The following is a 27,115-nucleotide window of genomic DNA, read 5'->3' as shown; positions in this document are numbered from 1 at the left end:
TGCTCCACATAGAGCCAGAGACAGCCAGTGAACAAAGACCCCTTTTCATTCTTACAGGCCCAATATTAGAATACCACTGTATGTGTAAATCAGATGTTTCACTGTGTCTGGCCTAAGATCCTAACACCAAGTTTAATATAATATATTCTCCCATTGAAATGAAGTTCCAGACAGCCAACTTAAAATGAACCTGGGAACATAAACCTGATCATAAGTGAGGACCTGGTGGTGCTGAACCTTAACCAGAAGCATCCTCTGTTTCCCTAGTAACTATGATTCTGGGGGCAAGTAACTTAATACTAGTTATATCAGTAATTTTTCAGAATAGTCTTAAAATTTATCAGCTCTATAAAAATGAATTAATGATATTCAATAAGCTTGTGAAAAGATTTAACAAGGGATTAATGTGTCGTTAATGACAGCGTAATGAACTGCCAATTCTCTATCACAACGTTAATACACATTCTAAATTTAAATAAATGTTGTTAAAAGAATCATACACTCCTTAAACAACCCCTCTTGAATCCACCAGGCAGTCCAGTGGAGTTAAAAACACTATGTTCTGGGCCTGCCTATCTGGGCTTTGGAATCATATGCCTGCTCTCACTTAGCCTCTGGGTGTATCAGTTTGCTAAGTGAAATAAGAACAGAATCTACCTTATAAAGCTGTCATGAGGGTTAAGTGAGTTGATGCATACAAGGCCTGGCCCACGGTAAGTACTCAGTAAATGTTCACTGCCCCCACCACCAGTCAATCAACAAATAGGACTCTGGGGAGACAGAAGTGGCCTTTTCTCGAGAGACATCTAGGAAAGCAGCAACCCAGATGAAACACCTGGGGACACAAGACAGGCCAGGGAGAGAAGACTGCATGACACCCACATGCTGTAACACTGGCTTTGAAAAGGGTAAAATTTAAAGAGAAGTGAAGAGAGAACTTGGGAAATGGGAGTACCACAGATAATGACACGGAAGTAGGAGGAAGCATGTGTGCAGCAGAATGAGCAAAAAAGGGTACAAAGTAGAAAAATACAATAAAATACTGATAGATGCAAACAGACACAGATAGGATACATACGGTGTGAACTTGCAGTAAAAGGAATACAACAACAAAATAAAAATAAAAGGACTCTGATCCTGATGTAATAGGAAGTCAGAGTCACTCTGAGTCAAAAGGACTCTAATGCCTTGGTGTTTAGGAGGTCAGCCTAAAAGTAAAACAATTAAATGAAGGGAAGTTGAGGAAGGAGTACATTGGGCTCACCAGGTAGCTGCTGCCATAATAGATGCTTAAAATGAGAAAAGCCTTAAGGTAAGGATGTTAGAACTCACTTGTGCCTATGATTTTGCCATTGAGTAAAGCAGATTGTATTTACCAAGATGGCAGTAACAGGTATCTCCCATCCCACACCCATTTCTACAATGTGACCCTACCAGTCCCCAACCCGGAGGCAGTCTAATTCCCCTTCTCTTGATTGGTGTGGGCCTGAGAATGGCGGAAGTATGAGCAGAAGGGACATTATATAACCTCCAAAGCTAATTCATAAAATCTGATGCCATTTCCACCTTATGCAGTGGAACAATCACATTTGGAGCACGGAGCTACCATCTATGAGATGCAAATATCCCAAGGCCACATCAAATAGCCACAGGTAAAACGTAGGTGCTCCTGAGAAACAGTCCCAGCAGAGGTCCAAACATGTGAATGAAGACATTCCAGAGGATCCCAGGCCCCAGCTGTGCAGCTGCCCCCAGCCATGACCCAAGGAATCACGGAACAGACACAAACCATCCCCACAGTGCCCCTTTCGATGTCAGCACAATGGTATGATTACTTTGTCCCATTACATTTTGAAGTTATTTGTTAAACCACAAGAGCAAGTGATATATTGGCTTTTCTTGCCAATATATTCTTGCCAAGTTCTAATTCTTAAAGAAATATACACATTTCTTTATGGAAATTACATAAAAAGGCACATTAGATGATGGCTTTCTGGTTTCATCTATCCTGATTCTTGTAATCCTTACCTTTTTCAAATAAAAATTCTAATTCACAGTTGCTTTTGTTCATAAAATGTCCAATTTAAAAAATTTTAACACATTCTATGTTTCTTTTCATTAATTTTATCCTGGATTTCCAAAATCATTCTTTTCAGATCTCTCATCTTCTTAAATTTTCTTTATTGTTCAATCTCTTCCAGACCCTTTTATCTATCAGTTGGCTCCAGCCCCAACACCTATCTATCTAGTCATTTTCAAGCACCCATGACTTCGATTCTACTTTTCTCTATGAAAATTCCGTTAAAATGCAACTTCCTTCATGAAATCTTCGCTAAGTATGCCAGTCAGAATTTATGATTCCTCCCTCTCCACTCCAAAAATACTGTGCAGAGCCCTTGGCTCATGCATTCCACTGTTTTACTGGAGTTTTAACCTAGCCCAGCCAAATTAAGCACTATTTTAAGAAAAAGAAAAGTTTTCTTTTTAAATAATGAGATTATTAAATTAATAGAATACAGAGTAACAGCCAGAAAAGATAATATAAGATGGAATCTGTGAGCCAAAAATCTATCAGTTGATTATGTTATATACCCTTGGGGTCTAGTCAAAAAAGTGATCAAGGAATATGTTATAAAAATTAAGTTTCAAAATTCAAAGATGAAATTTCTACTTCTAGTCATGTTGAAATAACTGTTACCAAACTTGCCCTCCTATGGTAAACAACTATAAAAAGAGACAGAATATAAAGAACACTGTTTTCATGTATTAGCCAACAGGCAGTAAAGAAATGAATACTGATTTTTCTTAGTTCTGCCAGTAATCTGAGTGCCTGACAGAACACCATTTAAAGGAAAATATATAACCTGTAATCCCTACAAATGTAGTGCATACAATAAAATTACTGGATATGTGAAGCAGAAAAATATGGTCCACACTCAAGAAAACTAAAAAGTAGCTAACAGAAATGAATCAAATGCTAAAATTAGCTGACAAAAAACAATAAAGTAGATTATCTATTACTGAATAAAAATTTACACTAAAACTTAGAGACTTAACATAACTATTTGTTATCCTCAGAGTTCCTGTGTGTCAAGAATTTAAGAGTGGCATAGCTAGAAAGTTCTAGCTTGGGGTCTGTAACGGTTAATTTTGTATGTCAACTTGGCTGGGCAATGGTGCCCAAAGAGTGGATGAAAAATTATTCTGGCCTGGGCACAGTGGCTCAGGTCTTTAATCCCAGGACTTTGGGAAGCGGAGGTGGGTGGATCACTTGAGGTCAGCAGTTCAAAACCAGTCTGACCAACACGGTGAACTCTATCTCTACTAAAAATACAACATTAGCCAGGCATGGTGGCACACACCTGTAATCCCAGCTACTTGGGAGGCGGAAGCAGGAGAACTGCTTGAACCAAGGAAGTGGAGGTTGCAGTGAGCTGAGATTGCACCACTACGCTCCAGCCAGGGCAACAAGAGTGAAACTCCGTCTCAAAAAAAAAAAAAATGAAAAAGAAAAACGAAAAATTATTCTGAATCTGTCTGTGAGAATGTTTTTCAATGAAAGTAACATTTAAATTGGTGGACTTTGAGTAAAGTAGACTGCCCTTCCTAATGTGGGTAGGCCTCATCTAATCAATGGAAGGTCTGAATAAAACACAACACTAAACACCCCCACAGGAAGAGGAAATTCAGCAAATGGCCTTCAGATTTCAACTGCAACACTGGCTCTCCCTGGGTTTCCAGCCTGATAGCTTTTGGACCTGAACTGCAATATCAGCTCTTCCTGGGTCTCTAACCTGCCAGCTCAGGGTACAGATTTTGGACTTACCAGCCCCCATAATCATGCGAGCCAACTCCCTAAAATAAACCTCTCTATATATACACATCTTGTTGGTTCTGTTTCTCTGTAGAACCCTGACTAATACAAGGTCTCTCAGGAAGTTGAAATCAATATATGGACCAGAACTACAGTCATCCAAAGGTAGCTCACTCACACGGCTGGCACGATGGTACTGCTTGCTGGTGGAAAACTTCAGTTCCTTTCCATTTGGGCTTCTCCACATGTTTCCAAGAATGACAGGTGGCTTCCCCAAGAGCAAATTATCCCATGTGATCCAAGTGAGGGAGAGTCAGGCAGAAACTATCTTTTTCATGATCTAGCCTCAGAAATCATTTAGCATTTACTTCTGCCATATTCTGTTCCTTAGAAGAAAATCACTAAGTCTAATCCACATTCAAATGGAGGGGAATTAAGCTCTACTTTTTCAAGGGAAGGATGTCCAAAAATTTTTAAAGAGAGAGAAAAATAAATAATCAAATGAGGAATCCCAGCCAGTTAATGAAAACTATAAAAAGTAACCAAATGGAAATGCTTGACTTGGAAAATACAGTATCTAAAATTAAAAATTCACTAGACAGGTTTAAAAGCAGATTGGGGATGACAAAAGAAAGTGTCAGTAAACATGAAGACAGATGACTAGAAATTATCCAACCTTAAAAGTATAAAGAAAAATTTTGGGAAAAAAACATTTAACAGAGTTTTAACGTCCTTTGAGACAATATCAAGAGGTCCAACATACATGCAAGACAAAAGGAAAATCCCACAGAGGCAAATCATAGCCAACCTGCTGAAACAGAAAGATAAACAGAGTATCTTAAAAACACCATAGAAGACAAACACTCAAGAATGTTCCAACTTACTTTCTACAGTAGATATATACCACACCACATGCCCCAGTCATTTCACATATAGGTAAAGTCAAAAAGTCTATGTCTACACAGACTTGAACATGACTATTCACAGCAGCTTTATTCACGATAGCCCCAAACTAGAAATAATCCAAATATTTATCAAGAAGACAATGGATAAAAAAATCTGTGGTATGTTCATGTAATGGAACAAATACTGTTCACCGATAAAAACAACAAACAAGGATGAAATTCAAAATCACCATGCTGAGTGAAGGAAGATAGTCACAAAATAATACCTACTATATGATTCTATTAATATGAACTTCAAAGTACTTTATACTGACAAAAACTAGAACAGTGGTTTCCTGAGTGGAAGGTGTAGAGGGAAGAGGGAAGGATGGGTTACAAGGGGCACCGGAATCTTTTGAGGATAAAAGACACGGTCTCCATCTTAACTGTGCTGTGGTTTCAAGGCTGTATAACTGCCAAACTCATCGAATTTTAAATGAATAAAATTTATTCCTCAGTAAAGTTGACTTTTTAAAAGTGGCCAGAAAGAGAAAGACTCACCACACACAAGGGAACAATGATATGAATAGCAGCTGACGGTGTGTCAAAAAAATAATGGAGGCCAAAAGTGACATCAACAAGGTAGCAGAATAGGATGTCTCAGACTTCTTACAGTTCTGCCACAGAAAAAACAACTTAACAATAAATACAGTTCAAAAAGCCTTTATAAGAACTTCAGACACTAGTTAGGAAGTCACAGAACCACAGGCAAGCTCAAAGCCTAGAACTGCACTGAAATGAGTAAGAAAAGCCATTTCATGTTAATTGAGTTAGCTCCTTCCTCAAGCTAGCAGAGCTTCATGCAATCAAGAGAAAATGCCTACTTCACAACTTCTCCCTTAGGAGAAAGAGAAAAGCAGAATATACATTCAGCATTCCAGCTTTTCACAGGGCTACCCAAGGGATTGGTTTCTGTCTTGCCACACTTGGAGCAGGCACAAAGACAGAACTCAGCAACTTTTTGCAGCACTAGCAACTTACAATACAACAGACAAAGCCGACACAGCTCCGTATGATTGGGAGAAAGCAATCAGCTTGTGGCTCCTTACTTGAAGGGGAAAGAGAGAAGTGGAATGTGTATCTAATTTTTCAGTTTTTCAGAGGACTGCCCAAGGGACTGATTTCTATCTCACCTGACTTGAAGGACTGATGGAACTGGGTAACCTTGTTGGCCCAGGGGCCACAAAAAACAAAAGAGAGTTAGGTAATTTGTTGCATGCCAGAGAACCTACAATACCACATATAGATAACAGAAGGAGCATGATAGACCACAAACTCATGAAAAAGGAATCAGCAAATCTCTCTAATTGGGAAATTACACGCATAAGCCCAGAGAGGCGGTAGCCCCACAAAAGGTTTGGGAGATCCTTGGATTATCAGTCAGGGTAATTGGCGAAGGTCTTCCCCTGCAGAAAGTGAGTTCATAAAAGATCCAAAGGGCTTGCTGTTCTTTTAAATGCAAAAATCACAACAGAAAAAACAAGGCACATGTTAAAAGAGAAACATGGACCAATAAGGGAAAAAATTAATTTCTAGGAATCAAAAAAAAAAAATCTAAGTATTATCCAAGAAAGAATTCAATATAATCATTTTAAAGAACCTCAGCAATATACAGGATAACCCAGAAAAACAAACGTAATCAGGAGAACGATGCACGAGCAAAGAAAGAATTTAACAGAGAGAAGCTATATAAAGAACCAAACAGAAATTTTGGAGCTAAAATATACAGATTCAGTAAAGAGGATCAACAGCAGTTTTGATCAAGCAGAATACTTAGTGAACCCCAAGACAAGTCATTTGAAATTATTACGTCAGAAACAAAAAGGAAAAAGAATGAAAACATGTGAAGAAAGTCTAAGGGAGTTAGATACCGTAAAATGACCAATAAACATAAAATGGAAGCTCCAGAAGGAATCAGAGTGAGAAAGAAACAGAGAGCCTATTTGAAGAAATAAAAGTCCAGAACTTCCTAAATACAAAGATATTGCAGATCTGGTTGCAGACCACCACAATAACGTGAGTCACACAAATTTCCTGGTTTCCCAATGCATAGAAAAGCTGTATTTACACTATAGTCTATTAAGTGTACAATAGCATTACATTAAAAAAATAGACATCTTAATGTAAAAATACTTCATTGATAAAAAAGAAAATGCTAACAATAATCTCTGCCTTTAGCAAGTTATAATATTTTGACTCGTGTAGGGTCTTGCCTCAATGTTGACGTATGTTGATGAATCAGGGTGGTGGCTGCTGAAGGGTGGGGTGGCAGTATCCACTTCTTAAATAAGAAAACAGTGAAGTCTGCTGTATCAGTTGTCTCTTCCTTTCATGAAAGAGTTCTCTGTAGCATGCACTGCTGTCTGATAGTATTTTACCTATAACAGCACTTCTTTTGAAATTGGAGTTCTCTTCAAATCTGCTGCTGTCTTATCAACTAAGTTTATAAACTAAGTTTATAGAATATTCTAAATCCTTTGTTGTTATTTCGACAATGTTCACAGCATCTTCACAGGAGATTCTACCTCAAGAAATATTTTCTTTGCTTATCTTTAAGAAGCAACTTCTTTCTTGTCTGTTCGAGTTTTATCACGAAATTGCAGCAATCCAGTCCCATCTACAAGTTCCACCTCTAATGCTAGTTCTCTTGCTTTACCACCACATCTGCGGTCCACCTCCACTGAAGTCTTGAACCCTTCAAGAAGTCACTCATAAGGGTTAGAATTAACTTCTTCCAAACTCCTGTTAAGGCTGATGTTTTGACATCCTTGCACGAATCACAAAGTTCTTAATGGCATCTAGAATGGTGAAACCTTTCAAAGGTTTTCAATTTACTTTGCCCAGATTTATCAGACAAATCGCCATCTACGGCAACTATAAGTTTATGAATATATTCCTTAAAAGTAAGACTTGAAAGTCAACATGACTCCTTGATTCATGGGCTGCAGAATGAATGTTGTGCAAGCAGACATGAAAACAACATGAATTTCTCCATCAAAGGTCTTGGATGACTCCAGGTGCATTGTCAGTAAGCAGTAACATTTCAAAAGGAATCTTAGTTCTTCTGGATAACTTGCTGCAGCTTCTGAGTGCTGCTTCAGTACTGCTGCTTTATCTTGCACTTCTTTCTTTAAACCTCATGAAACAACCTCCTAGATTCCAATTTTTTTTTTTTTTTTGAAGCTTCCTCACCTCTCTCAGCCTTCGTAGAATTGGAGAGTTGAAGCTTGCTCTGGATTAGGCTGTGCTTAAGGAATTACTGTGGCTGGTTTGGTCTTCTATCCAGATCACTAAACTCTATCCATATCAGCAATAAGGCTGTTTCACTTTCATATCGTTAATGTGTTTTCTGGAGTAACACTTTTAATTCCCTTTAATAACTTTTCCTTTTCATTCACAACTTGGCTGTTTGGTGTAAGTGGTCTAGCTTTGGTACACCTCAGCTTTCATCATGCTTTCCTCACTAAGCTTATTCATTCCTAGCTTTTGATTTCATATAATGTCTTCCTTCACATGAAAAGGAAGATATAATTCTTCCTTCACTTGAGTTGCATTTTCCTTTTCACATGAACACTTAGTGACACTGTAGAGTTCTTAACTGGCCTAATTCCAATATTATTGTGTCTGAGAATATGGGGAGCCCTGAGGAGAGGAAGAGTCATAAAACACACATTTATCAATTAAGTTTGCCATCTTATGTGGACATAGTTGGTGGTACCCCAAAACAACTACAACACTAACATTAAAGATCACTGATCACAGATCACTGTAACAGATAAATGATAATGAAAAGTCTCAAATATTGTGAGAATTACCAAAACGTGACACGGACACAAAGTGAGCATGTGCTGAAGAAATGGCATTCACAGACCTGCTTAATTCACGGTTGCCACAAACCTTCAATTTGTGAAAAACAAAGTATCTGCAAACTGCAATAAAAAGAAGCATAATAAAAAAATGTATGCCTGTATAAGAAAAGAAATGAACAAATTCATGAAGCTTAAAAGGATTCCAAATAGGATGACCTAAAAAAGAGCATAGACACACATAATCAAATTGTCAAAATTCAAAGACAAAGAGAGAATCATGAAAGCAACAAAAGAAAAGGTATTTGTCATCTCTAAGGGAACACTCATAAAATATCAACATATTTCTAAGCAGAAACATTGCAAGCCAGAAAGCCGTGACATTATATATTCCAAATACTAAAATAAAGACCCTGCCAACCAAGAACACTATTTTGGCAAAAATGCACTTCAAAAATAAAGGTGAAATAAATGAAGGAGACCTTCCTAGAAGAACAAAAGCTGAGGGAATTTATCATGAATAGACCTGCCATAAAAAATTGCTGAATGGAGTCCTTCAAGTTGAAACAAAAGGAAACTAGACAGTAACACAAAAGCAAATGAAAATATAAAGTTCTCTAATAAAGGTACAGATAGGTACAGAATCCTGTAGTACTATAATGGTGGTGGTATATAAATCACTTTTAATTTATGTTTATGATTTAAAAGATAAAAGCACAAATAATAACTATATAAAATTATGCATACTGTAATTGCTAGAGCAACTAGTAAAACAGATATAGTTAGATATAGCGAAAAATCCAATAATGGCATTAAAATGAATAGTAAAAAACAGCCAATTAACCCAAAAGAAATTAGTAAAGGCGGTACAGAGAAACAAACAAACAGGACAAATAGCAAGACGGCAGACTTACACAGTCATATCACTAATTACAATACATTTAAATAGACTTAAATACTCCTATTAAAAAGCAGAGACAGCCAGGTGCAGTGGCTTACGCCTATAATCTCAGCACTTTTGGAGGCCAAAGTGGGCAAATCTCCTGAGTTCAGAAGTTTAAGACAGCCTGGACAACATGGCCAAACCCCATCTCTACTAAAAATACAAAAAAATTAGCTGGTGTGGTGGCACACACATGTAGTCCCAGCTACTCAGGAGGCTGAGGCAGGAAAATCACTTGAATTTGGGAAGCGGAGGTTGCAGTGAGCTGAGATTGCGCCACGGCACCCTGCCTAGGCAACAAAGCAAGACTCCGTCTCAGAAAAAAAAAAGAAAAAAAAAAAAAAACCAAAAGGCAGGTATAGACTGGACAAATAGCAAGATCCAACTATATGCTGTCTATAAAAACTGCACTGTAATGGCCAAAAGGCAGATATAGACTGGACAAATAGCAAGATCCAATTATATGCTGTCTATAAAAACTGCACTATAATGGGCAGATGTGGTGGTTCATGCCTGTAATCTCAGCATTTTGGGAGGCTGAGGCAGGTGGATCACAAGGTCAAGAGATCAAGACCATCCTGGCCAACATGGTGAAACCTTGTCTCTATTAAAAATACAAAAATTAGGGTGTGGTGGCACACACCTGAAGTCCCAGCTACTTGGGAGGCTGAAGCAGGAGAATTGCTTGAACCAGGAGGCAGAGGTTGCAGTGAGCTGAGATTGCACCACTGCACCCCAGCTTGGGCAACAAAAGCGAGACTCCATCTCAAAAGAAAACGAAAACAAAAACATAAAACCTGTATTGTAAATATAATGACAGAGTAAAAATTAAAGATAAACAGCAGACATATCATAACAACAGTAGCAAAAGAAAGATGGTAAGGCTAAATTAATAGCAGTCAAAGCAGTATTTCCAGAGAGGAGTGTCAGGGTGTATTCTGGGAGATAAAGAGAGGCATTTCATAATGGTAAGAGGACCATGAACATATAACAATGATAATTTATTTAGCTAACAACATAACATCAAAATACATGAAGCAAAACATAAAGCAGAAACTGAAAGAATTAAAGGGAGAAATGAACAAGTTCCCAGTCATAGTTGAAGATTTCCATAAGCCATTCTTAGTAACTGATAGAAAAACTAGACTAAAAAATCAGCAAGGATCTTAATTTTTGAGTAACACTATCACACCAAATTGATCTAGCTGACATTTATAGAATATTATAACAAGCTCAGAATAAACATTCTATTCAATTGCATCTGGAGCTTCACCAAGATAGACTACATTCTGAATCACAAATTTCAAGAAGTTCAAAAACTGACATCTTACAGAGTATGTTCCTGACTGCAATGGGATTAAATTAAAAATCAGCCATAAGATACCTAGAAGGCCGGGCATGGTGGCTCATGCCTGTAATCCAAGCACTTTGGAGGCCAAGGCAGGCAGATCACCCGAGGTCGGGAGTTCAAGATATCTAGAAAATATCTCAATTATTTGGCTCCCAAACCAATTTGAGTGCTAAATAACTCAAGGGCCAAAGAAAGGGGGGAAAAAAGGAAAACTAGAAAATAGTTCTAACTTAATAGTAGAAAATATATTATGGTCATATTATGGTCATTGGTATTTTTGTGTAGTGTCATTTCAAGTCTTTTGCCCAGTTTTTAATTGGATTATTAGTTGCTTTATTAATGCTTTTTATGTTATATCAGATCTGTGCATTGTGAATATTTTCTTCCAGTTTGTAGTTTGCCTTTTGATTTTCTTTATGGCATATAGGAAAATTTGTGAGATAAAAGCAAAGCAGAACTTACAAGAAATTTATAGTTTTATATTGTGCACATTTAAAAAAGGAAAAAAAAAAGGCCAGGCACAGTGGCTCACATCTGTAATCCCAGTGCTACTAGGAGGATTGCTTGAGGCCAGGAATTCGAGTCCAGCCTGGGAAACATAGCAAGACTCTGTCTCTCCAAAAAATAAAAATAACAAAAATTAACCAAACGCAGTGGCATGTGTTTGTACTTCCTGCTCAGGGGCTGAGGTGGAAGGATCTGTTAATCCCAAAAGTTTGAGGCTGCAGTTAGCTACAATCATGCCACTGCACTCCAACCTGGGTAACAGAGCAAGACTCTGTCTCTTAACAAAAGGGTGGGTGAGGGTGGTTCCTAAAATCAATAATCTTAGTTTCTAACTTCAGAAAGAATAAATTGTACTCAAAGTACAAAACAAAACAAAAATTTTTTTAAAGAGAGAAGAAATCATTGAAAAAGAAAATTAACAAAGCAAAAATTTGGTTCTCTGAAAAGATTAACGATATTGATCAATCTCAACCAAAAATGATGAAGAACAATAGAGATAAAATAAATTAGTAATATTAGGAGTGAAAAGTGAGCCATCACTACAGATCCTATGGCCAATTAAAGGAAAATAAGGTGTATAGATTTGTACTATGCCAACTTAAGTGAAGCTGGAATTTCATTTCCCAGAATTCTCTTCATTGCATAGCTCTGGGTTAGTGTGGACCACATGAGTCATTATGTCTGAGCTGTGAAAGGCAAAAATTAATCATCTCAGAAAGTTGGCGCATACTGTCACTTATTTCTTGGTTCTCCTTGTTAGTGTGAGGCAGCACGTGTGCTTTCAGCTCTTTGTAGTTTCTGCCAAATTTCTTCCTTCTGCTTTTTTGAATCTTGAGCCAGGTATACATTTAGCTAGCTGCTTCTGTAGGAAAGCCATTCATCTAGATTAGGAGTCTCAGTGGAATAAAAGAGCTCAACATAGATTCCAATGTATTCTCATGGAGTGAGCTCATCGCCACAGGTAGAGTTTGTCCTTACTTCTACCATGGCACATTATCATCTCTTCCTAAGTGTTCTCCCTACTGATTTCAAATTCCAGAATCAGACGTGAAATCTACAATCACCCATAAACTATTTAATCAGCTTCCACATTCACATTAGGTCAAATCCAAATAAATTTGACAACTTATGAAAAATAGACAAATTCTTTGAAAGACACAAGTTACCAAAGCTTGCTCAAGAAAAAAACAAGTAACTTAGATAACCATATGTGTGTATGTAAAAAACAATGGAAAAGAGCAGTATTCAGAAATAAACTCACACATATACACAACAAAATAATTTTCTGTGAAGGTGCCAAAGGAATTCAATGAAAAAAGCAAAGTCCTTTCAGAAAGTGATACTACAACTGCATATGCATACGAAAAAAATGAAACTCAACTTCTACCTGACACACACACACACACACACACACACACACACACACACACACTCTTCATTCAAGAGGAATCACAGATATAAATACAGTTTCTAAAAGAAAACAGAAGAAAAGCTTTGCAGCCTTGGGATAGACAAGGTTTCTTAAGACACAAAAAGTACTATTCATTTAAAAAAATTGTCAGCAGGACTTCTGCTTATTAAGAAATACGATAAAGAAAATCAAAAGGCAAACTACAAACTGGAAGAAAATATTGACTATGCACAGATCTGGTAAATAACATAAAAAGCATTAATAAAGCAACTAATAATCCAATTAAAAACTGAGTAAAAGACTTGAAATGACACTACACGAAAAGTATACCAACGACCATAAAAAGCACATAAAAAGGTACTTAACATAAATAATCGGAGAAATACCAATTAAAAATGAGACAGTATTTCATACTTAATAGATTGACTTAAAATACTGACAACACCATGTGTTGGCAAGGATATGGAAGTATTTGAATTCTCATTTATTGATGATGGAATATAAAACGGTACAACCATTCTGAAAAACAGTTTGGGTATTTCCTATAAAGCTAAACATATGCCTGCCCTATGACCCATCTTTTCTATTCTTATATAAAAGAACTGAAAACATTCATCCATGAAAAAGATATACACAAGAAAGTGTGCAGCTTTATTCATAATGCCCCAAACCTAGAAATAACTTAAATACCAATCAAAAGAAGAATAAACAAATTGTGGCATAATCCTACCAGGAATAAGCTGCTGATACATGTGATCCCATGGATGAACTTCAAGTGAAAGTAGCCAGATACAGTGAGTACACACTGTCATGATTCCATTTATATGAAATCTAACAAGAGGCAGAACTAATCTATGGTGATAAAAATCAGGTGCACTGAACTCCTATTGGAGGATTAGCTGGTAGGGGCATACAGAAATATTATAGGATGATAGAAATGCCCGGCCGGGCGCGGTGGCTCAAGCCTGTAATCCCAGCACTTTGGGAGGCCGAGGCGGGTGGATCACGAGGTCGAGAGATCGAGACCATCCTGGTCAACATGGTGAAACCCTGTCTCTACTAAAAATACAAAAAACTAGCTGGGCGTGGTGGCACGTGCCTGTAATCCCAGCTACTCAGGATGCTGAGGCAGGAGAATTGCCTGAGCCCAGTAGGCGGAGGTTGCAGTGAGCCGAGATCGCGCCATTGCACTCCAGCCTGGGTAACAAGAGCGAAACTCCATCTCAAAAAAAAAAAAAAAGAAATGCCCTACATCTTGATTAGGGTATTGATTAAACAGGAGTACAGATTTGTACTCATCAAATTATGTACTTAGGCACATTTCATTTTATGCAAACTTTATCTCAAGATAAAAAGAAAAAATTCACTCATGGAAATTTCATTACAGGATGAAATTATATTTTCCAGGCTGAGCATGGTGGTTCACACCTGTAATTCCAGCACTTGGTGAGGCCGAGAAGAGAAATCACTTGAGGTCAGGAGCTCAAGACCAGCCTGGACAACAGGAAAAAAACCCATCTCTACAAAAAGTACAAAAATAGCTGGGTGTGGTGGTGCACATCTGCAATTCCAGTTCAGAAGGCTGAGGAACCAGGAATCACCTGAACTTAGTAGGTGGAGGCCTCAGTGACCCGAGATCATGCCACTACTGCACTTCAGCCTGGGCAACAGAGTGCAACTCTGCCTCAAAAAAAAAAAAAAAAAAAAGGAATATATACACGTGTGTGTGTGTGTGTGTGTGTGTGTGTGTGTGTGTGTTCCAAAACAGCATATTTTGAAAAAGATCCAAAGAAACTTCAAGTTTAAAAATGAAAACTTAAAAGTGTTACCAAATTTATTAACATAAATATTGTTCTAAATTCAAGAATTTCTCTGCAATGTAAGAAATTTCAGTAGAGGACTGTGGCCTGTGTTTATATCTACTACAAATTAGTTTTGTGATGCTATAAACTTCTTTAAGCAGAATGGCAATGAAATAAAGATTTAGATACATGGGAAACATAACAGAAAGCTCAAAATAAAGAAGTCATCATACCTGTTGGGAGAGGTATATATATCCTTTTTTCTAACCTTCTTCGCAAAGCTTCATCAATGTCCCAAGGGAAGTTAGTAGCGGCCAATACCATAACCATTTTGGAAGGATCGTCATTTTCTAAAGCTCCTCCAACTCCTATACACAGTAAGGGAGGAAAAGATAGTGTTTTTCTTACAACCCTTTATTCTTTCATTCAATTAACATTTCTAACCATTAGCCATAGTGACAGAAGCAATGATGAACACAGTGCAGCCTGATCTCTGTGTGATGGCAAAACCAGACTCATCAACAGATAACTACAAAAAAAAAAAAGTAGACGAATTCACATAACCTAGTGCAGGATTTTTCTTTTCTTTTCTTTTTCAGTTGTGCAACCTAGTGCAGCATTTTAATCCAGTTAAAAAATCCATTTTTCTCTAAGAAAATGAACATATATTTCCTCTGAAAAGAAAAGGCATGGGACAATAGGTTCTGTTGTATTCCTCTTATTTCTTTTAAATCATAAAGTTCCTTAAAATTTTTAGTTTTTAGTCTATTTTCTCAAGTATACAATTATAATTCTGAAAGACAGATTGTGTTGCAATGATGTTGTCCTTTAAACTTTTAAGTGACTTGTGAAAATAAACAACACATTTGAGGATGACCCTACTAATCACAGGTAAAAATAACCAAACCAACTACATGCATATACACGGTGTCTCCTTTTCAGAATTAAAATTTTAGAATAAAAAATTTCAGGTCACACAACAGAAACTCTAGAAAATACCTAGTGAAAACTAAAAGATAAAAAACCCATAAACTTCATTTATTGATAAGACTTTCTAGTCTGGCATAATAAAGTACTCGTGGATTTAAAGCAACTTAGTTCATTACAGTATTATTATCATTTTTTTTTTTAACAATGTCTGGTTCTGTCATTCAGGCTGAAGTGTTCTGGCATGATCTTGGCTCACTGAAACTTACAATATTTTCTTATTACTAAACTACTTCAACTATTATGACAAAGAATCAAGCTGTCCAACTAATAATCAACAAGTCACAAGTATCCCTCAGTGAAATTCAGCTGACTAAATATTCAGTGATTTCCTTTTCCAATTTTAAACCCCTAATGTTTTCTCCTATATCCCACCTCAAAAATCAAACATACTCATTCCTTCTCTCATACTTTAGCAAAAGTTAAAACAGTACACTCACTGAGGCAAGGATCTCATACTACATTATAAGTATTCAGTAAGTATCCACAGTTGATGAATAACCATGACTGTTTTTAAACAATACAACTTGGATATTGATGGCATTTTGTTGTTGTTATGGGACAGGTTCTTGCTCTGTCACCCAGGCTGGAGAGCCATAATCACAGCTTACTGTGGCCTCAAACTCCTGGGCTCAAGCTTTCTTCCCATCTCAGCCTCCTGAGTAGGTAGGACTACAGGCAGGCGCCACCACACCCAGCTACTTTCTAAAGTTTTTGCTATATTAAAGTCTTGTTGGTTTTGAACTTCTGGCCTCAAGTGACCCTCCCACCTTCGCCTCCCAAACTGCTGAGATTACAGGCATGAGCCACTGTACTCACTCCCTCAGCCTGGATATTTTTAAACAATTTTATTGGTTCTCATGTTTTGCTTAAATGGCCTCTTGTCTACCACACAACTAACTACCAGAGTAACTCATCTCTAAATAGCAATTCGGAGCCCATAACCCTCTTCCTTCCATGGCTCCCCAGGGCCCTTTTTCTCTGTCTGGATAACTCCTACCAATGCTTCAAAGTTCAACTAGTCTATCTCTTTCCATGACTCCCCTAACCTTGGTGGTACCTCTCTTACTGTTTCCACTGCACCCAGACTTTACTTCTACCCTAGAACTTACCATAATGTATTATACTCATCTGATCAGCTGCCTGCTTCCCATCTAGATCAGTGGTTCTCAAACTTTCTGATCTCAGGCCCTTTTATCCAAAATAATTGAAAACATTCATTCATAAAAATTACTGAGTCTTAAAAATTACTGAAGCTGGGTGCAGTGGCTCATGCCTATGATCCTAGCACTTTGAGAGGCTGAGTCCAGAGGATCACCTGAGCTCAAGAGTTCAACTACAGTCGGGTAAACATGGTGAGACCCTGTCTTTACAAAAAATAAAACTTGGCCAGATGTGGTGGCATGTGACTGTGGTCCCAGCTACTTAGGAGGCTGAGGCAGGAGAATCGCTTGAGCCCAGGAGGTAGAGGCTGCCGTGAGCTGTGTTCACACCACTGTATTCCAGCCTCAGCAACAGAGCAAGACTCTGAACCTAAATATATATATACAAAATTGAGAACTTCAAAGAGCTTTTTTGTGTGTGGAATGCATCTATCAATACCTTTAAAACTTAAAATAGATGGTACATGCGTAAATTGTATGAAAAAAAGAAAAATACTAAAATAGAAATTTAAAAACATTAATTCACTTAAAAATAATAAATCCATTAATCCATTACTTGGTTCATGTATTTCTATGAAAAGCATGTTTTCCAAAATATTAAAAAAACAGAAGAGGGCCTTTTTTTTTCTTCACATTTTTGCAAATCTCTTTAACGTCTAACTAGAGAACAGCTGGATTCGCATATCTGCTTTTGCATTATACCCTTTATGATATCCTGTCTTACAGCCCCTAGAAAACTCTACTGTATACTTGTGAGAGAATGAGAGTGAAAAAGGAAAGGCAAATAATGACTTGATATTCCTATGAAAATAGTTTTGACCTTGCAGATTCTTTAAAGGGTCTCAAGGAACCCTAGGACTCTAGATCATACCTCTAGAACCCTTGCTCCAAATAGTAAGCTCACTGAAGGCCATTTTAGCTTTTTTCTTTGTAACCTCAGAATCTGAAATGGTGCATGATCTCTAACAAGTATGCAATAAATGCTCTCTGAGCAGATGAACAAATGGGTGAATTAACGAATAATTAAACTCAGGCTGCCTTCTAATCCATCCACTGATTATAAGTTTACACAAAATATTTTTTAAAAAATAAGAATTTTGAAACAATAATTAAGTATCAATTACCATCCATTTGAATGAGTAGTTCAGACTTGACCCTGCGACTTGCCTCATGTTCATCAGAGGTTCCTCTTCGACTACAGATAGAATCTATCTCATCAATGAAGATTGTGGTAGGCGCATAAAATCTAGCCTTTAAGAAAATATTTTAAAGAAATCATTCAATGATCTCATAAAACAATCTGCGTATTTAAAAAACAATCTTTTAAAACAATGGCAAAAAAGAGCAGAAACTTCTCATGTTTAATGCCATCATTTGGTTATGGTCATTCCCATGAGAAAAAAGAAATATCTAAAAATAAAGGTTATGGGTGAAGTTGGGTGACAGATACATGAGGGGTCATTGCACTATGCTTACTTTCAGGTCTGGAAATTTCCATAATAAAAAAACTTTCAAAAATAAATCAACCTCAATCCTCAAGTAGGCATTCTTAAGGTAATGCAAATCCCATACAAAAAAGGAATAAACTTTAACGACAGATCAGGCTCTGATTTTTAAAATAAATATTAAAATATTATTCTGCTCCATCAGCTTCCGAGAGATCCAGAAATACCAGTCAAACCACACACATGGCCAAAGTCTCTTCTTCCACCCTCAACGGGTAAGATGCGAAAAGGCGTTCTTTTACCTTAAAGAAAAGATACACTGAAGATACACCAACTACCCCACAAAATCCACCATCCCATTTCTCAACAGTGTGTCAAGAACTATTAAAATATAACTATACTGTCCTTTTCAAAAAGATTCCAGGTGGACAGACCTCATTGATGGGGGCATCATAGGCCTACACACACTACTTTGAAATCTGAATATATCATCACTTACCATCTCAAACAACAGACGAACTAACTTCTCAGATTCACCTCTATATTTAGATGTCAGTGTAGAAGAGGAAACGTTGAAGAATGTTGTACCACATTCAGTGGCAACAGCTTTAGCTAGCATAGTTTTACCAGTGCCTGGGGGTCCAACCATTAGTACACCCTGAAATTTCAACAGATGAATTAAATGATTTATCAGATTAAAAGTTTAATAAATTATCAGCTATTAATGTACATTAGGATTTTTCCATCAAAAGATAAACTCAAAATTGTCACAGTAAAATCATGATGCATTTAGCAAGAATATCATTTTATAGCTAGAAAAAATGACGCAATCTCATAAAATGTCTCAAGTCAGAGGTAGTCAGAGATAACCTAATAAAAAGCCTAGACAACCAACAATTTTTTCATATATTTAGAAATAATCTACTGTTTCCTGAACCTGACATACGATATATACATATAATATGGAGCATTGCTTAAAAGCAACCATTCTGTTTACACATAATAAAAACATTCCTTACCCTCTATAAGGGACAAAACCTATCTTCCACAGTGCATTTATAATATACAACTTTCAGTAAAAAATAAAGACCCATTTATGAGTTAATAAGGTAACAGTAAAAATTCCAGTGGTGATTCAAACATAATCAAATTAGCAACATTTTTATCATTTTAGACAGTTTACATAAAACAGTGATTGTGATAAAGGAGCCAATAAATACAGAATAAAAACTTTAGTTACTTCTTAGTTTTGAAAACAAACATGAAAGTATTCTATAAAAACAAATCAGAGAGGAATAAAAATTATTCAAGGAAACCAATCTTCTAGTCTTAAAAACTAATGGATATTTAAATAATTATTTTTTTCTAGCAGTTTTAATGGAGTTTAAACACATGACTCACACTAAATTTTTTTTGCATAATATTCGGTCATTCCTTAAGAGGAAATTCTGATCCAATTGCTACTTTGGCTCGACAAACTTTTGGGGATTTAAGCTTTGAAAACTGCATATGTCAAAGTTTCACAAACTCCAAATTCAGAAACTGTCCAAATGATGGCTAAAGAATTTTGTTACAGAGATCAACAAGGAATCACTAAGAATTGAAACATTAGTTCTACAAAAATATTTTTTTGCTTTGTTACGGAGTCTTCAACTTTGCATAAGATTGAAATTTTAAAAACCATGAAAACGACCAACTGATGCTACAGGCATAGCCACAGCAAAGTTCTTATTTCTTCCATAACTTTTTTCATGCTCACTGAGAGGGGCATCTTGTAATGTCATTCATGTGGCCACCTCCTATAGGAGTTAATTTCTAACATTAGCATCTGTTCACAGCTACTGTACATTTATAAACTTCACCTCCTCATGACATTACTCCTTTAATTAAGTTCTCTCTTTTCTGTATCTCCTAGTCCACTGGCCCTTTCCCCTCGGTATATACATATACTTTAATCTGCCACATTACAAAATCTCTTAAGGAAAGAACAGTCTCTTCAATAAATGGTGCTAGAAAAACTGGATGACCATATGCAGAAGAATGAAACTAGATGCTGATCTCTCACCATATACAAAAATCAAATCAAAATGGACCAAAGAACATATATAGAAATCAAGTCAAAATAGATTAAAGACCTGAAACTATGAAACTACTAGAAGAAAAAACCAGGAAAATGATACAGGACATCAGTCCAGGCAGATTTTTTGTGTGTGTGTAAGACCTTAATGGCACAGACAAACAAAGCAAAAACAGATAGATTATATTAAAAAAAAAAAATCAACAAAAAGACACCCCTGCAATGGGAGAAAATATTTGCAAAATATTCATCTGACAAGGGATTAGTAACCGGAACACACAAGCAGCTCAAACAACTCAACAGCAAAAAGACAAATAATCCAATTATAAAACGGGCAAAAGGTCTGAATAGACATTTGTCAAAAGAAGACATACAAATGTCCAACAGATAATGAAAAAATGCTCAACATCACTAATCATTAGAGAAATTCAAGTCAAAATCAAAATGAGATATCATCTCACTCCAATTAAAATGGCTTTCATCAAAAACATAGGCAATCACGGATGATGGTGAGGATATGGAGAAAGGGGAATGCTCCTATACTGTTGGTGGCAGCCACTGTGGAAAACTGTAAAGAAGTTCTTCAAAAAATGAAAACCAGGTCTATCATATGATCCAGTGATTCTACTACTGGGTATATATCAAAAAAAAAGGAAATCAATATATTGAAGAGGTATCTGCACTCCTGTGTTTATTACAACACTAGTCACAATAGCCAAAATATGAAATCAACCTAAGTGACCAACAATGGATGAATGGAAAAAGAAAATGTGGTATATACACAAAATGGAGAGATTAAGAACCATGGGCAATGATTCAATTGATCATGTGAGCTTCCCTAATTGGCAATACTCTGTGTATTTCTCTTAGTCCATTTGTGTTGCTGTAAAGAAATACCTGAGGCCGGGTAATTTTAAAGAAAAAAAGTTTATTTGGCTCACAGTTCTGCAGGCTGTACAGGAAGCATGATGCCTGCACCCGTTCAGCTTCTAGTGATGGCCTCACGCTTCTTCCACTTACGGAGAAAGGTGAAAGGGAGCCAGCATGCAGAACTCATATGGCAAGAGCAAAAGCAAGAGAGAGGGGAAACAGCCAGTTCTCATGAGAACTAACAGAGTGAGAACTTGCTCAGTATCATGGGGTCAGCACCAAGTCATTCATGAGAGATCTGCCCCATGCACAAACTCCTCCCATTAGGCACCACTTCCCAACACCACACACCAAGAATCAAATTTCAACATAAGATTTTGTGGAACAAATATCCAAACCATATCCGAACTACAGCAGCACTGTCACATGCCCATGTACTGCAATAATCTGCATATTGTCACACATCCAGGAGAGTAAAGCATCCTGACTCCAGGAAGAGAGGACAAAAGCATCACCTTCAGCATCCTTCCAGACCTCGCCCTGTAAGTTTCTCCTCTTGGCTGGTTCCGATTTATATACTTTGGCTATAGTAACACTGTTACCATAAGTATGGCTGCTCCCTGCACAGCTCAGGGGTTGGGGCACCAATCCCCCACAAGGTCAAAAATCTGCATATAATTTTTGATTCCCCAAAAACATAATAATGAATATCCGATTGTTGATTTGAAGACTTATTGGTAATAAAAACTGTAAACACATATTTTGTATATGTATTGTATATTGTATTCTTACTATAAAGTAAGCTAGAGAAAAGAAAACGTTATTAAGAAAATTATGAGAAAATATATTTATTATTCATTAAGTGGAAGTGTATCACCTTTTCACCTTGGATAGGCTAAGGAAGAGGAGGAAAAGGAGGGGTTGTCTTGTCTCCGGGGCAGCAGAAGCAGAAGAAAAGCCATGTGTAAGGGGACCCACAATGTTCATGCCTACGTTGTCCTGGGCTCAATTGTAAAACTTCCTTTCCTTCTGTAAGGACTCACGGTTCTGTGAGTCATTCTAGAGAATAATCAAACCTGAGAGGGTAATGGGAACCCCTGAATTTGTAGCCAGTTGGTCATAAGAGTGACCTGGGGACCCCCAAGTTTGCAGCTAGTGTCTGAAGTGAGGGCAGTCTTGCAGAAAACTGAGCTCTCAACCTTGTGAAGTTTGGCCCAACTCTGGGTAGGTGATGTCAGAAGTCATTGCATATGCCTTCCATTCAAGCCTGGAATCTGGGAGTCATACAACTTGTCTCTCTCCCACATCCCTGTAAACAATCAGTCACTTATACCTTCTAAACAACCCTCACAAATTCATTCATTTTTCACTAGCCAAAAAGCCAAAGCCTTTGTGCAGGCGTTTGTCCTCACTGTTTGGCTAGATTATTTCAACTGCCTCCTAATCAGATTTCTTTTCCATTTCCATCTAAGCCCATCCCCAACCTATCCTCCATACTGCTACAGGAAAGAGATCTTCCTACACTTGCAAATCACCCTCCTACTAAAAACTCTTCAATGGCTCACTGACATCTTTAGCATGGCATGCAGGGCTCTTTGTGAGAAGTAGGTCACATCGACCAGTCTAGCAGTGCCTTTTGTTACTATGTCCCATAAAACACTCTATACTTCCAGCCACACTGAACCACAGAAGATTCTTCACATATACTATGTTCTCTTACACTTTTCATGTGTTTGTACATGACATCCATTCTGCCTTAGAGCCTTTCTTCATCACATCTGCCTGCTGAACTTCTATTCATCTTTCAAGTCTCAGCTCAGAATCACCTGCTCTGGGAGGTTATCCCTGTTATTATGCTCCATAGCAGACTAAGTCCCTCTTCCTCTCTCCTGCCATAGCAACGTGTTCATTACTCTATCAGACACTAGTCACACTGTCCTCAACAAATACTGCACTTAACACATGGTGTCCATTAAATATATGCTATTCACCCAAAGACCATGAGCTTCTTGGGGGCTGTTATTCATTCATTTTGGTATCCTCTGCACTTAGCCTATCACTTAACACAAGGTAAATACTCAATAAATATGTATTTACCCAGTGCAAACTTATCCAATGCTTACTAAGTACTAGGCCCTGAGGGAAAAAAGTTGAATCTGTCAGGAATCACACATAAATCCTCAAGAGACTTTTAATCTATTAGAAAATATAGATAAATTATGGTGCAGTCTGAGAAGTGCTAAGATAGCCTGGATGATAAAAGGATAGATGAATACAGTCTCAATGTAAGACTGATTCAAGGATATGTTTACATACTTCAGCCACTGAAAATACAGTAGTCTATTCCTTGGGCATCTCCTTATTTTCTGAGTATAATTTTCTGATCTTAAAACTTATAAAGAAGAACCTCACTATTATTCTGTTAGAGAAATATTTGTCCCAGAGATGTATTTTTGAAAAAGCATTTAGTATCTCCACCTTTTACTGCTCTCATAAGCTTCATCCCTGTATTTCTAACTTGGTGCATTTCTGCATGAATACTGTACCAAAATTTCACACTAATTCCTCCTCTCTTTTCCCAGAAGCACCCCTTGCTCCTGCTGAACTTTCATCCAGAAGAATAAACCAGTATCTTTCACCTTCCTGAGCTCCACATTTATGTTATCGTCACTATTTATTTTGCTATAGGCAAAAACCAATTTTCTTTGCCCCACCTTCATCTTGACATACATATTACATTCAAAAGGTTACCAACTTCCTTCATTAAATATCACTAGCATCTGTCCTTCCATTCCTAATCACCATCCCAATTCAAGTTCTTTGAATTTTAAGCCTTAACTACTGCCAATCACTTCTGAACATGCTCTCTGCCTTCCATCTTACTGTGCTCATTGCAACCAGACTGTTTTCCCCAACTCACTAGTTTAACTATGCTACCTACATGCTCAAAGAGGTCTCCCAAACGCCCATAGAAAAAGGACCAAATTCCTGGGAAATACAATCTGGCCTCAACCTTCCTTCCCATTTGAATCTCCCACTAAGTTATTTTTTCAACAGTTATAAGTGCTAACTATTGTCAGATACTGTCTTATTAACTCATTTTAACCTCACTATATCCTATGAGATAACATGATTCCCATTTTATAGATAAGAAAACTGAGGAATGGAGAACTCTCATAACTTGCTCAAGATCACAGATCCAGTAAGTGGAAAGGGCTAGAATTCGTATGCACCCAGTCTGGATCCAGGATCTGTGCCCCTTACCAATATGCTATGCTGCTTTCCTTACAAAACTTCAATGCATCTATTTCCCAAATACACTTACACTTTCTCACTATATTCTACTGCTCACGTCATTCACCCCCCACTCAAGTTCCTAAAACTCCAAAATGTAGCTCCTCCAACACAGTGAAATCCTCACAACCCTACAAATTGCCACTTGAATCCCACATCCTCAAGCACAAAACCCTCTCTAATCATGTCATGTTTGCTCTCCAAGCACATGTGGACTGTACCACCCATTAGGCTCTGCTACTGACTAACACTGAAAGCTACCTGTAAGTGCCCAACTCTCTATTTCGGATGTCTCACAGTTCAGGACTATGTCTTGAAAAACAAAATAAAACGGCTAAACAAGTGCCTGATGGATACAGGAGTAGTATCACACCATGCAGGAGAAAGTGTGCTGTTGAGGGAAGGTACATATTAACATAAGAAGATGAGACACATTGAATTTTAAATTTTCTAAAGGTCTATTATGGTTGTCACAACCTATTTGGACTTCAATTTTCTAGTCTGTGACATAGTGGGGATTTAAGATGATCTCAAAGACTCATTCCAATTCTGAAATTCTGGAATTTATGTTTTGAGACAAATTTTGTAAATGTGAAAAATCTCTGAGGCCTCCTTATTTTCAAGTATTCTTTAAAACATATTTATCAGGCTCACACCTGTAATCCCAGCACTTGGGGAAGCCGAGACAAGTGGATCACTTGAAGCCAGGAGTTCAAGATCAGCCTGGCTAACATGACAAAATGCAGCCTCTACCAAAAATACAAAATTTAGCTGGTGTGGTGGCACACACCTGTAATTCCAGCTACTCAGGAGGTTGAGGCATGAGAATCACTTGAACCCAGGAGGCGGAGGCTGCAGTGAGCTGAGATCGTGCCACTGTCTACCAGCCTAGGCAACAGAGTGAGACTCAATCTCAAAAAATAAATAAAATACATTTATTGTCCCATTTTAGTAAATATTCTCACAAATCCCTATAAAATTCAAACATAAGCTTTTAAAAAAACATAAAAGTTCTATTCAAGAATTTTATTCTACTGTTACAGAAAAAAATGTATTAGGTCAGGAATAAGATTCTTTGGAAATATATCTTTACATTTATTTTCTTAATCCAGTTTGCCAATAAATACTACAAAAGCACAGCAAGGACTAAATAAATTGATACAGTCAGATCATATTTTGTGATGACATAAGAAATTGTTTTTTAAACCACAGCTAAATACCTCTTTTTAGAAAAAAAATTTGTGAAAACTCAAAAGTATAAAAAATGTAGTCTATAAAATAGTTAACAATGAGCTTCAAGTCAGTGACAAGTGAAACAAATTAAAATAATTAACCATCAGTGAGAAATATTCCAACTTCTGAAAAATAACTGTTTGACCAAACCTTTCTTCTATAAGACTATGTACTATTTCTGCTTAATCTGCTTAACTTTTTATCTACAAAAACATACATCTAGAAAATTCTTAAAACTAATCTCTAGCTCAGCACCCCTGAGGAAAGTGACTTTACCTAAAGGCTATATAGTTTCAACACTGCAAGCCCATCTCTCCTGCCATGCAGATGCAGTACATCACACTACAAATTCAAATCCAGGTGTTTTGGGTGTATATAAACTTCTCCCAACCTTTTCAAAATGTGTTAAATACATTAAAAACTACAGCAATGCTGCCTTTCATTCTGATACAAGCAGCATTCTTACACCAAAACCAATTTCATAAATTCTCACCTTCCATGGCCTTCTAATCCCTTTGAAGAAGTCAGGCATCCACATTGGAAGAACGACAGCTTCCCTTAGCAGCTTCTTAGCTTCTTCCAGATCTGCTATGTCATCCCTTTGAAAGATCAGCAAAGTTTCATAAGGTTTATTCAGGGACCTTTGATTTATGGTCAAAACTAATTCTTTAAATTTTTTTTTAATTTATGAAATTATTCATATATTAAGAACATTATTCTAATTCTTACTGCATAAAAAGATCAGTGAAAACATTAGTTATTAATAAGGACATGTCATTCAATTAACAACTTTCATCGGTTACATCAACTTCAAATTAATGTGTAAAATGCCCTTGGTTATGTTCGACAGAAACTGTCTCGCCAATCTATACTCTCATATTATAGATGTGGTCATAATGAGATTAATGAATAACAAGAGAAAACTCACACCAAGCCAACCTATAACTTGTTTTCTCCTCTACTTTAGTTAAACAATTTGAAAGACTCTAACCAATGAATGCTAGGATTCCTGGATACAATGTCTCTCTCAAGGGCTTCCACCAGATCCTTATCATAACCAGCACCATCAAATTTTGGAATTTCACCATCACTTGCACCATCTTGCATATTCTTCCTTCCCTGGGGATAGGTATAAAAAAAGTACTAGTCAATAACTGTGTAATTTTAATCAACATCATTAAGCTTTGAAAGCATTATAATGCCATCATTTTCTAAATAATTTTTATTATTTTAAGGTAGTATTTTCTGATTACTCAAATGCCATTCTCCTCTATTTATCAGAAATACATGAACTGGTTAACTTTATTAAAAACTTCAAATCTACATTCTTGCAGGGACAGTTGCAGGTAAGACTAAAATGAACCTTGCTAGATCCCAAAAGATTGGGAAATACTATCTTTGAACTGGTAGATGCAGAGGATTTCCATCACTACAGAAAATATGTTGAATATTAATATAGAAGGATCTT

The 27,115-nt window shown here is 37.0% G+C and overlaps 1 protein-coding gene across 7 annotated transcripts in view; it reads right to left on the bottom strand.

Annotated features, from left to right (window-relative positions):
• KATNAL1 (katanin catalytic subunit A1 like 1) overlaps positions 1–27,115 on the bottom strand; it is a 99,382-nt gene that overhangs the window by 11,502 nt on the left and 60,765 nt on the right. For all 7 annotated transcript variants that reach the window (XM_074387894.1, XM_074387895.1, XM_074387893.1 and 4 more), the window contains 5 exons: positions 26,639–26,766; positions 26,141–26,246; positions 18,673–18,831; positions 17,853–17,979; positions 14,812–14,946 (listed from right to left, as the gene is read on the bottom strand). In XM_074387894.1, coding sequence (XP_074243995.1) covers positions 14,812–14,946; positions 17,853–17,979; positions 18,673–18,831; positions 26,141–26,246; positions 26,639–26,766 — 655 coding nt within the window. The remainder of the gene's footprint in view (positions 1–14,811; positions 14,947–17,852; positions 17,980–18,672; positions 18,832–26,140; positions 26,247–26,638; positions 26,767–27,115) is intronic.

This window comes from Saimiri boliviensis, chromosome 16 (assembly GCF_048565385.1).
Source record: "Saimiri boliviensis isolate mSaiBol1 chromosome 16, mSaiBol1.pri, whole genome shotgun sequence".
In the NCBI taxonomy this organism is placed as follows: domain Eukaryota; kingdom Metazoa; phylum Chordata; class Mammalia; order Primates; family Cebidae; genus Saimiri; species Saimiri boliviensis.
The sequence above is the reverse complement of the archived record's forward strand: the minus strand, read 5'-3'. Positions and strand labels throughout refer to the sequence as shown.